We start from the raw sequence: 13325 nt of genomic DNA on the forward strand, positions 1-13325 counted from the left end.
TTATTTTTGTTATAACTTTGAGAAATTATGATTACATAATATTATATAGTGGGCGTGATTTTTAGTTTTACAAATACGACTATTACGATATCTGATGTGGAACCATTATAATCGAACTAGAAATGAACTCAATCATATTTGAAAATTCTTTTTTTTTCTTTACATTCATTTTCAAAAATATATTCACATAATAAAATATTTTGCATGTGAATCCAAAATTTTTATCTATTTTTCAATCACAATTTTCCTAAAAATTATTATTTAAAACTTTGTTTTTCTCAAATAATGATCGTCAAACAGGCTCAATTAGCCATTTCTATTTCAGTTAAAATTCGTTCGATCTCGATCTTAAAATTGAGAATGAATGCTATTCAGTTCTCGATTCTAGTAGAACTCGAATTTGATTCGACTATAAAATTACTTTTTCCTCAAGAATTGGAATCGAACCACTGAGAGGCCGGACCTTTTTTTTTTTAAAGGTAAGGATCGAATGAGAAAAATCTAATAACTATTGGCACCAAAAATGTAATTTTACCCACTATATTCCAATTCCAAGCTCTGGCTTTTTGCTGGTGATTTTGTTGTAAGAACAGCCAAATCATAGAGTTGCAGAGGTTAGAATCACTTTGTTTCTCAACCTTCGTCAATGTCTTAATCTTTTTCATATTCACAAAACATCGAGAAAATCTGTTGGTACTCAATTTTTATTTATAAATACCAAAAATGGGAATTCTTGTGCAAAATTTCAATGTGGTGCTCCCTTATTTTGCTGTTAATAATAATCCTTGTTCATCAGATTTTACCCTTCATCAGGCACGCTTCATTTCTCGTCGAAATCGCTGCTTCAAATTCAAAAGAACCCTAGTCATGGCTCAAAACCCAGGTAAAAGAATTGCTTTAAATCCCCATTTTGTACATTCATTTTATATTTATATGTGGAATACCTCATTTTTACTGGGTTTTATTCTTCTCCATCGTAATGAAGGAAAATGATGATGGAAGTAGCTCAAAGAGTTTGACTTCTGTATGCATTTGTACAAGATGTCGTAATTGAACAGTAGGGATTTGAGTGAAATTGTGGGTTTTAGGCCGCAACTGAATTGTGGACGTATGCGTAGTATCTAAATTCATACATGTTGGATTATGCTAGAATCAAGGTTAATGGGGTTTTTCGTTTTTTATCTAATATAATTGCTCAAAAGTCTGGTGTAAATAACGAACAGCTAAGGAAGTATCAAATACTAGTGAGAACTGGTTGGCCATGTGTTAGTAGTGCATTGGAGAATTAAGAAAGTTGATAGTACACTAGTTTCAAATAATTTTATTTTTTTTCGTTGATCAGTGATATCGAGACTAGAAGTATATATTGATGAGATGAGTTTAATAATTAGGTACTAAGCTGCAGTTTCGTGCCACTTGAACACTAGTGTACTTAACTATTTGTGATTCTGTACGTTAAGTAATAAGTTTAAGATGATCTCCCCTGCAAAGAAATTGCAAGAGGGGACTGGTTTATTGTGTATAATTTCTTTAATAAGGTTGATACATGATACTGGATGAGTGATCTTCTGTATTTTTGTCAATGCGCCATATTTGTGCTCTTGTTGGTTAAGAAAATTCTTATATGGACCAATCATGAATTGAAAAGTTATGTTTAAAACTCCAATGCGATGCACATGATAAGAGTAAAAAAATGCTCTCCTAAAAAAGGTACAGAGGTACAAAATTGTCGCATTTGCCTCTGAGCCATCACTTCTTTTCATGGTAGCAAACACGATATCTCTATCTGTATACTTCTTATCTCAAAATTAATAATTTATTTAGTTGTAATGAACGGCATGGAGACACAGAAATTATGTTATCAATAGTCAGGTACTCCTAAGGTGGCACTAGCATCGGCGTCCGCAATTTACTTCCACATTACAAAAAATTTATCTCTGAGCTTTTCAGTTTATCTTCATATAATTTAGAAACTATACTTATCCTGAGGTTGATTGATCTTGATCTGCATGGTGGATTCTCTTTGCAAAAGTTATAAACTTGTTTAGACATTTTATATAATTGGAGGATCTATCTCCTTTATCCCCACTCCTTACATTGAAGAAAGATAAAAACTGGTCTAAGGAGTGGCTTGGTTATAATTGTTGGACTTACTTATATCTTGAGACCTTTTTGTGGTCACTAATGTATGTATTCCTTCCAATGTTTCAGCAGCCGTGCAGCAATTGAAAGTACTAAACAAGCACGGAGAAAAACTTGTTGGATTGTTGCATGAGACTGGATCTATGGAAATTGTAGTCTTGTGTCACGGTTTTCGATCCTCAAAGGTTGGTGAGTTCTGTTAGTTTGGTTAGAATGGGTGCACTGAATGATGCATTGTCATATATGTTCATGCTGCATTAAGTGTCTAGAAAGTTTTCTTTCCACCTCTCTGAATCAAGGAAAAAGATTGGCCTCCCTTGTAAAGACTCAGTCTCTATTCACAAGCCGTTAACTTTTTATGTATTGTCCTCTTACCCCTCACGAATTGTTGTAACGTTCCCCAAGATTCAAACTCAACGTCTCTGCCTTATGAGAGACTTAAGTTGGGCATAGAGGTTGGGCCTTTACAGCCCTTCTTGGATTATGCTGGGGTCTTTTGAATTAGCCTCGTGGAACCACCCTGATCTTTTGATGCTAATATTTTTATTAATGCTAATCATCTAAATTGTCATACCAAAAATTTGTTTATTTTGCTATTTATCCCTGTAAAGACAAGGCCGCTATATGTCTAATTATAAAAAGAAAGGTGAGCCTGTACTCTCTCTCTTGAAAATCATGACAAAATGATGCATGTGAAGTAAGGCTTCTTTCTTGGTAACGAAGCCTGGGTATTATTACTAGAATACTTCTGAACAGGGTGGCGGGGAGTGCATTAAGAATAATGGAAATTAAGGTTGAAATGATTATCGGAAACTAAGGCTGGAATGAACTTCATGTCCTAAAGGATGGCTCTGGTACCATGTAGAGAGCCTAGGTTTTGATAAATTCTGTGTTGTTCATTGGAGGGAATATGACAAATATACAAATTTATATAGGCAAATGGATCATATTAAATGCCTGGGAAATCTCTAATTATGAGGAAGATTGCTCAACTACCCCAATATGAAAACAGCCCGAAATTCAATTCTTTACAACATATACCAGATAGACATTTCAGATATGCCTATATAAGATGGCAAATTCTCCATCTTTTTATATACTATCTTATTTCTAGGTGGGTCCAATTTTTTTCCAATAAAATTTGCTTATTATCCTTCTTATTTCTTGGATGCTAAGCATTGTATGTGAAAGTGTATTATGCAGAACTGAGCTAAGAGTAAAATCAAATTGTTATATTACTTTTATGAAAATTAGGGATGTTAGATATATACACATATTAATTGATATCATTAAAAAAATTAATCCAAATCGAATTCATATGGGAAACATACTAATGTTGCAAGAAGTAATTATTAAACATTGGAGCAACTATTATATTTGCATCGGAATTGTTTTAAATTACTGATACCAGTTCAAAGATTTTATTGTTGAATCAGATTTCAATCTTCATCTTCAGAATAAATTTTCAATTTTTATTTTTTCTACACACGTTGTGGGTTCAGATCTTTATCTCAGAACATTGCTTCTTCTTTTTTTCCATAATGAATGGTCCAAGTTGTATTTCATTTTGTTCAATTGAAAGAATTAATTTTGTTGATTGTTGTAGTTGCCTTGATCATGATAGTGTTACTTGGTGCCGCAGGTACCTTCATAGTTAGATAGACTAATTTAGGAATTTAATTCATTCTGCAGGTAAGGCATATTAGCTAATTAAAGTGCAAAATAGGCCGATATAGCTTCACATAAGAACTAGGCATCTTAAAATTAATCACCATCTTGGAATTCCATAGCCACTCTGCATCAACTCACTATTATTTTCAAATGCATTCTTAGACTAGTCTCGTTGTCTAAATTTGTAAGCCCTCATCAAAAACCTAGGCTTTTGAAGAATGCAGAGAAATAATTCTCTGTAAAGACAAACTAGCTATATCGGAAAATACATTTTAATCCTCGTGAAAGAATGATTCAAAACTAACTGTTGACTGCTAAAGAGAAAGTTTTCAGTGAAAAGGTATCCATGCTGTTTCAATCAAAATATGAACCCAATTAAGGAAAAAAGATTTAAAAATAAAAAGGATTTAAAATGGTGAATTTTGGAAATAAGAATATCCTAAGTGAACATACATGCCAACGATGAAGTCATTGCCTTTTCATTAAATTCCCCTGGGGACTGTATTTTTGTCATCTTTATATATTTTTGCCCAACCAATTTGATGAATTTTTGGGTGAAAAGCGTTTTTCATTTCTGTTCTTCTGTACGTTGCTTAGATAGAGTTCCAGTTGGTTGTGATGATGTACCCAGCTGTGGATTCATCTCACATATTTCAATCTGCAGGAGACTAGCACTATATCAAGCCTTGCAGTTGCTTTAGAAAATGAAGGAATCAGTGCAGTTCGCTTTGATTTTGCTGGAAATGGGTAAGCTTTTTGATACTTTATTTTAAAAAGAGCCCAATGTGAACATTATACACATACATATGCATTATATAATTTCTATCTATAACGTGCCCATTTTTAGTATAATAAGATTATATCTTTTGGCTGGTACATCAATCTCACTTTAAATTTGACAGATTTTATCATTTGATCATTTCTTGAAGTGTATTAAACATTAAATATCCTAAATGTCACATTGTGCTTGATGAATTTTTGTCTATGCTTTTGATTGCTCTTTTCGAGGTGAATACGTTTTTGTTGAAGACAAATTTAAATAAATAAATGTGCCAACTTAAGCTTTTACGTAAGGTGGTTCAATATGGAATCAGTGCAGACAAAGGTCCTCTGTTCAAGCCTCACCTTACCTTTCATGGAAATTGTCTGGTCCTTGATTAAAGAAAATGAATCCAGCCTGCATGTGAGCATTTTATTAAAGGCTAGATTTATATAAATAACGTGTCTTCTCTCTAATAGCTTAATTTTTTTAGATGATGTGATTCAGTGGTCATGCTTCGTGATATTTCCCTCAACATGCTGAGAAGCTAATTTCAGGAGTTAGTTCAGTTGAGGAGTGCCTGTTTAGAAGGGTGGGTCACTCATGATGGATAAAATAAATGGTGGCTGACCTTATTGACAAACTAACACGCATTATCAATTGTCATGCTTGTATAAAATTAAATATCCTGATCGTGTCACTGAGGAGGATAAAACATTAAATTATCATGTCAATCTTGATTAGTCAATACAGAATATGGTTTCCATTTATGATAAAGCTCATTCTTATTGTTTGCACAAGTTTTTACCTTGAAAAATGGCAGGGCAAGGTACCCCAAGCTGATACCTTGGCCTTCATTTATTTTTAAAGAAAAAAATTGGAGATACATGATAACCTTATTGGTAATATTTCTGAGGAAATGAGAAAATTAAAACTAGAACTTGGCAGTTAATTTTTTTATTTTTTATTTTTATCTTTGGCATACCTGTCCAGGGAATTTTCCCCACAACAAACAATGATATATATATATATTTTTTTTATTTTTAACTTATTGTCTTTACCTCTATTTTTATGAAACAACAGAGCCTTAGGTGGTAGATTCACATCTAATCTCTAATTCCGTAAGTGGAGTGCAAAGTTGGAGATTTTGCCAGTTGTATGTAGGTAAAAGTTGCCAAGTTTTCAGGTCAAGAATGTTGATTCTCCCATGCAATCCTTATTCTGACGAGCATGTAACCAGTATGATCTAGGTTGTTAATTTCATTCGTGTTATTACTTATATCAAAACATTTCTTGTGCTACGGAAAAAGTAAAATGCTATTTTTTGATCCTTAGGCTATTGGTCAAAGAAGTTTTCTATGAACTGAGGGCCTTGTGACATTCTAATGGGAATCCCATCACTAATTTGTATGCTACCTATGTATTATTTGAAACTCCTATTGGAGCATTGTTGGATGAGAATTAATTGTTATCTTATTAAGCAATACTGAGATTGGTGCTAAAGTTTTCTGGACAGATTTGAAGTTTTAACCTTATGCAGTGGCTATGCATTCTTTGGACTTTTTCATTCTAAAAATAATTGAGTTATATTGCAGAAGGGTAATGAATGAGAGAATGCATAATTATTTGTTTTCCATAGCAGTTCTTAGCCGAACTTGATTCTGCCTTTTTCCAATATCTGACTGACTGTGTTTCTTGAGAATCTTCGAAATGTTGCCAGTAAAAATTGTAATGGTTTTCTAGTAGAATTCGTGGTTTTATGTTTATAATTGATTTCCAGGGAAAGTGAAGGTTCATTTCAGTATGGTAACTACCATAGGGAGGTTGAAGATTTACGATCCGTGATTGAATACTTTACTGGAGTTAAACGCACTATCATTGCAATTCTTGGGCATAGTAAAGGTGTGCCAACTTCTGCTCAGAATTTAGATTTTAATGAGATATTAATACTCATATTTTATGATCCTGATAATTCACACAACATGTCACATACTGCCCTGAAATTAAACGAGACATTCCTCGACACCCGTATTGTCAAACCCCAACAACCTTAATACAACTGCTGCACCCCCTACCCAGGAAAAAAGAGAGGAAAAACTAAGAATAAAAGGAAACAGAATAGAATTGATAAGAATAGACAAACTTGACAAAGTTTGAAGCAGTTTTAAAATCTGAACACTCTTCACCTTTCCTCTGGCTTAATACTTGCCAAACTTGTCCACGATGAAAATCAAGAAAACAACAAACAATAATGATCTTAGTTTCATTTGACTCGCTTACTGTAATGAATTCTTTCGTAAATTGTAAGGTACGTTAATGTCAATTTTGCTGGGTTTCGTTGTGTTAATACATCGTTTTTTCATATTCTTATCTCTAACAATTACTGGGCAAAATTGTTGCAGGTGGCAATGTTGTCCTCCTATATGCATCTAAATATCATGATATACATGCTGTTGTCAATGTTTCTGGTCGTTATAATCTGAAAAGAGGCATTGAAGAGCGCCTAGGGAAAGACTTCTTGGAAAGAATCAAGAAGGAGGGATTTATTGATGTTAAAAAAAGAACAGGTAATCATTGTCACATGTCAAGTGGTATCTCCTGTTGAATTTTCACGGGGTTTAAGCTCAAAATGAGGATTGCCTCATTTAATCGAATTTACTTGCAATCTTATGATACATTTTTCTACCATGTTCCAATCCTTTTTCAGCATCTATTCTGGACTGGTGGTTGTCTATGTCCTTGAAGTATTTGTCATTAAGGCTGCAGGCAGAAATTTAATAACCATCCTCTAGTTTTCATATGTAGAAATGTATGTTTCGGATTTTGTGATTTGAGGTTGCCCCCCAAGTGTTAGTTTCCCATATGGAATAGGATTGTTTTTCTTTTCTTCATTTTTTCAGATACAGCTTGGACTAAGTAGTATGCTTGATTAATTGTGAGCTTCTCATTCATTTTGGAGGTCATGTTGGAGTATTAACGTCTTCAGATTTCTGGGAATGGATCGTACTACTTGAACAGAGAGTTCTAAAAGTCTATTAATGAGGAAGCACCATCTTATATTTCTTGACTTCAGTCAGTTGGAGATAGACGTATAATAGACAACGGATTTAATAAGGAATGGAACGAGTACTCGATACATTACATGAAGCTGTTTTTTTATTTTCTGTTTGTAGGGTGGATGGCTTCTTTTGTAAGAAATGTTGACTGACTGGTGACTTTTGCAGGAGAAGTCAATTATCGAGTCACTGAGGAAAGTTTGATGGACCGACTTAATACAAACATGCATGAAGCATGCCTTTCAATTGATGAGAGATGCAGGTTAGTATGATGTTAATTTCACCAATATACAATTCTCTGTTTGTCTTGCCATTTCAATGATATTCAAATGTGTAGATAAAGTGAAAGGAATGGTTCCAGCTGTTACATCGATAATGACCCATGAGAATAGTTTCTAGTACATAATTTGAGTCCATAACTTGATTGAATTACAACCCAAACAGGAGCTGAAAAATAGAAAAGGACAATGTGATGCAGGATAAAGAAGAAGGCAGCAAGAAAGGGGGAAGAAACCGGAGAGAATGGGAGAGAAACTGGAGAAGAAGCAGAAATTCAGAGGGAAAGGGGAAGGGAGAGGAAGGAGATAACATTGGTTGCAAGCCAAAACCAATTTCAATTCATCATAATCATCAACTGAGTTTTTGTAGATTAATTACAAACCTTTAAATAGAAGAAAACAACCCTAAAACATAAGGGCTTGGGCCAAACCCATATACAAGCCCAATAAAACATAAAACCTAAATAAATAGAAATAAAACATAAATAACTGGCCCAAACAAATGGCCTAACAAAGGATGTTCGCATCACAATGATTTTGACTAAAGTCGTGATTTAGATTGCTGAAGGTTGTCTGAACTCCTAGAGCTTCGACTATTAGTTAACTCTTGATTACTTATATCTTTTAGGTTTTCAAGTTTTCTGTATAGTGGGAGATGAGATTTACAGTTCGAATATATTTTCCCTGTATGAACTCTGAACTACACCTCTTGTCTGATCTTTAAATATATTACTTGGATTTTTTTATACTTGACGACCCTTTTTATAACCATATGTTCCTAATCAATGCAACTGTAACTTTCAGCACATTCTTAAAACTGTTTTTTAACCTTTGTAATTGGTCCATAGAAAATTTAGCTTCCCATGTGAAAAGTTCTTCAATAATAAATTACCTTGATTATTTTAGTATCAACCAGTTCTTGAAGTTTTTACTGCAAAAGCTCAATAAACGTGCGATTATTTTTCAGACAGGAAAAAAAATCTGCGGAGTAAAATTGCTCAAGGTCAGTTTCTCAATTATTTCCATTTATTTTATATAGGAATTATCTGCCCAAGACCGCAACTTCTTAATTAAATATACTTCCGCTTGGTCTACCATGTCCCGGAGAGAGGTCTTGACTTTGCTGTAACTGCTTATTGGCATTGAGTTTTACCTTTACAACAATTCAAGTCGTAGATGTTGCCATGACCCTGTTAAAAAGCTAATCTCACAGGCGAAAAAGATTAAATGTACGACCACTACGTGTCATTCGGATTTTAAATGAATAAACTGAAGGATTAATAAAGAAAGTGAAATCAGAGTTCTGAACTTATTGCCATACCTGAGATCGAATCTATTAGCTTTCTTAATAACCGTCACCTGACGTGATTTTAAGTACACACATTCAGGTACTACGATGCTCAGGTGAAATATTTTTATATAATCTCTTTAAAATACACGTATGGTGATTTCTGTGCTTCCTGCTTGGTGCTCATTGACATTCGCCCCTTCTTATCTTTCACTTAAAACGGGGGAAAAAATCTATTCCTGCTTTCTGTTTATGTCATTCCAACTTGTTTTGAGAGCTTATGGTTTGCTTCCCGTGGGCATCTGAGTTCGTGCATAAAGAAACGTACCTTCTATGTAATTGCAATACAAGTTGAAGTCCTATATTGATTACCTTTTCATGATTTTGGTTCATTTAGTTAAATGGTGAGCAATATGGTCCCGGTGTAGCTTTTTTTTTCTACGTCAAAGAGAAAACGTGCACCTATGTACATAACATAGGATCTGTTGTATATGTTGATGACTTATCTAACTAAAATGCAGGGTTCTAACTGTTCATGGTTCAAGTGATGAAATCATACCAGTAGAAGATGCACTGGCCTTTTCAAAGATCATACCTAATCACAGATTGCATATTATAGAAGGGGCTGATCATCGATACTCTTCCCATGAAGCTGAATTAGCTTCTGTCGTCTTGCCTTTTGTAAAGGAATGCTTGCGGTCGGCCAAAGATGCTCCACAATAGGTCAGTTTGTTCTCGAGCTTCTTCAGTAGAAATATTTGTGTTCGCGCAAGGATCAAATACCAGTTATTATGGAATAAATTACCTCCAATAAATTCCATATTGTTCCAGCAATTTTTCAGAAACATCTCTGAGTCTTTTCTTTTTGCCTTAGCTTTGTTGGCTGAAAGGAAAGTATTGATGCTCAATTTTTCCTTATTTGAAAGTTGTATTCATCTACAGCTAAATGTATAAGAGAAGTTGAATGACTGCCTTGGATATCCTGCTTGAACATTTATCGAATTTGAAGATCCTCTTATCTTGATTTCTCGAACCAAGAAATTTGTAAATCGGGATCTTGATGCATACAGATACAAATGGTTTATTGGGAGCAATAATTTACGAAAGAACATTGGATATATTTTGTTTCTGAGTTGTAAAGTCATTTGCAAGTAGTGTCATATCGTATTAGTCTATATTTGATTGATCTTAAATTTAGTTTTAAAAAATTGATTTTAAATCTATGATGTTCTAACTATGGATGCTTACAACAAATTTTAAAAATGAGTTAACTTATTATAATAAAAAGATAAAATTTATTTCTAAAATAAGTAACTTATAGCCAGCTACTTACACTCCACTATGCTCTCTCACTCTTCACTGGCACGCTCTCTCTTTCCACCTGGGCAACAAGTTGTGCTCCTCCACGCTTTTATCGACGCTGCTATACGACCTCTTCCTCAATTCCTTCTCCACTGATGCAAACCTCCGTTCTGCCATCGTCGCCGACTTGTGCGCCACCCGCTATCATGATCCTGCCTGCATATCTTTTTCTCACTGCCTTCTTAATTACAGGGATTTCCCCGCTTGTCAGGTGATTTATATTTGAACTGAAATTTTTTTATAATTTAATAGATGTGGACAACTTAGACAAATAAGTAGTCTTTTACAAAATCAAATAAAAAGTACTCTATAAAGTCAAATTACATAATTTAATTTAATATATTCTACTTAAAAAGTGACATATCATGCTACTTTCTTTTATAATGAAAACTTAATTTATATTCAATACAACTACGAATAAAATCATCATCTAATTATTGGTTCAAAAAATCCTTACAAGTAAATTGAAAACTTTTGAAATGTGCGAAAATAAGCATTTTTTATTTATGAAAATAAGCATGGTTAATTAATTAAGACCAAGTGTTTGTAATTTTGAGTAATTGAGTTGTTTAGCTGACAATTGATGTGTCAGTGAGCAATGTTGGAGCTGAACTTGGAGTATCTTTGTTTATTTTCAACCATAGTCAGGCACTTGGAATGAACTTATGTTAGGATATTACTGTAACTGTTTATCTAGCCTCGCCTCATTGTTGCTTATGGTCACACTTAGCCCCCGTCTGGTAGATTTTAATCCAAATCCAAATCAAAATAATATGAGATCTACGGCTTTTCAACCACTTCATATCAGATGAAATGGAATAAGGAACTGAAATTATACTGTTCAACGGTCATATTTCTTCTTAAAAAGCAAATGCAATTAATTTTAATCCCCACCAAACACCGGCTTAGATTGTTGGGGTAGAAAACTTGTATTTTCTTAGTTTTACATCTAACAAGTAACTGTCTTTGGCCTTATGCAGTCCATGATCCACACTTATGTCAAATTTCTCAAACCACAATGGATTGAAATTCTTAGTTGACAATTTGATTCTTAGGATATTTGTATGGTTTTGCAACTGTGTTGGCATAGTATGCCCCCCAAAGAGTGAGTTTTTGGGTGCAAAACAGGAACATTTTGACTCATTATTTGAATTTGATGATGCTATATGCCATAAGGGCAAAGAGACATGTTGGATCTACTTTTATTCTTTCTCTTTCCTCCCTTGTTCTAAAAAGGGACTTCCACGAAATGAAAACGGGCGGCATCGTCGTACGCTCAACTTTTGTTGCCCTGCTAAACGGAGCAAAAAGGATTTCCATGAGATGGGAAATGAAAAGTATTAGTCCCACACCCCCCAAGTAAATAACTATTACAAATAATGAAGAAACTAGCGGATTCAGATACGAAGCTACATAAAATAAACCGACTGATTATTGGATCTAAATAACAATCTATAGATGCATTGGAAATTAATTTTGAATTTGGATATCTATTTAATAAACATCAATATTATATAGACCAAAAGACTTCCAACTTCCATATAACCTAGATAACAATCCATATAACGATCACACCATTCCATATTAAGAGATCAGCCCATTTTCCAAAAATTCCCATTTTCTTCTTGCAATTTTGTACTCTCGAAGGGATTTGGTCTGACAAGTAGTGGTTTTCCCCCTTTTGAATCAAAAGCATATCTTGATGCTAAACATCTTGTGAATAAGCAGAGTGGTGGAATATTGGACAATCTGATTTTATTTATTTATTTATTTATTTATTTTGAATGATATTTGAAAAAAGAATATTCTAGAAAAGTTCTCTCCCATCCCACCCATGCTGATCCTCATTCAGTGACATACTGCCCCTCGTTTAAAATTATACGTTTCGCCATCGACCATTGTACCCAGTTGCTTCATTGTTTTCATATTTTCTTTATGTTCAACCTTTCATTGATCAATGCAGTTTATCTCCACTTATGGATTCTGTTCAAGTAAATCAGCGCTTGACTTGAGAGATTCTGACAAGGGACGTGTTAAGGAACTTCAATCGGTAACATACTAAATGCATTTGACATGTAGAATATAGATTGTATGAGAAATTAGGTTCCTAGAATACAATGAAACACAAAAATTATGTTTTCAACATGTTGCTCCTGATCATATTCGATTTTTATTAAAGATCTAACACACATATAGTTCTTATAAATGGGTGGCTACATGAATGTCACATTGAACCTCCTTATTTAAAAGCTAATCAAATTTTTAGCTAGAGTCGAATATTATAGTTTTATGGTCTTCAATGCGAAGAGATGAGATGCATGGTAAATTAATTGAAAATTACCTACAAATCGCATGGTTGAGGGAAGATCTGAACTTGGAATCATTAACCCTACTTGCTATAATCTCCCTCGTCCATGCCTATATATACTTCCTCCACTCAAATGTCTTCCTCACCCAAACTTGAAAAAGGATATTACATTAGAGAGAGAGAGGGAGAGAGAGAGATTCCTGTGATTGACTTCAATAAGCTTGAGAGTGAGAATAGAGGTGAAGCAAGGAATGTGAGAAATGAACAATTTTTTATTTTTTTTGGTAACGAAATTTGTTTATATATCGTGAAAAACCACTATGATATATTTGATAAGGCAGACTGGACAATACTAGCCATAATCAACAAAGAAAAAGAAGTTAAGATCTTTCTAGTTCTATCTTAGTAGGGTACATCAAACACACATTTATACCTGAACTCTAAAAGAAGTTTCCTTGAT

General features: G+C 33.8%; 1 protein-coding gene across 8 annotated transcripts; it reads left to right on the plus strand.

Annotated features, from left to right (window-relative positions):
* The first annotated feature begins 471 nt into the window (after positions 1-471).
* On the plus strand, positions 472-10313 carry LOC111386412. 8 transcript variants are annotated; one of them, XM_023010868.1, is made up of 8 exons: positions 472-614; positions 797-883; positions 2212-2327; positions 4478-4560; positions 6354-6475; positions 6976-7140; positions 7798-7891; positions 9717-10165. In XM_023010868.1, the coding sequence occupies exons 2-8, from the start codon at positions 868-870 to the stop codon at positions 9916-9918; spliced, it is 798 nt and encodes a 265-aa protein (XP_022866636.1). In that variant the 5' UTR covers positions 472-614; positions 797-867; the 3' UTR covers positions 9919-10165. The 8 variants fall into 8 exon arrangements, with proteins under 8 accessions (XP_022866636.1, XP_022866639.1, XP_022866641.1 ...); XM_023010871.1 differs by having other exon boundaries at positions 507-614; positions 814-883; XM_023010873.1 differs by having other exon boundaries at positions 507-614; positions 814-883; positions 2215-2327.
* Positions 10314-13325: the final 3012 nt, after the last annotated feature.

Source organism: Olea europaea, unplaced genomic scaffold, assembly GCF_002742605.1.
Source record: "Olea europaea var. sylvestris unplaced genomic scaffold, O_europaea_v1 scaffold355, whole genome shotgun sequence".
In the NCBI taxonomy this organism is placed as follows: domain Eukaryota; kingdom Viridiplantae; phylum Streptophyta; class Magnoliopsida; order Lamiales; family Oleaceae; genus Olea; species Olea europaea.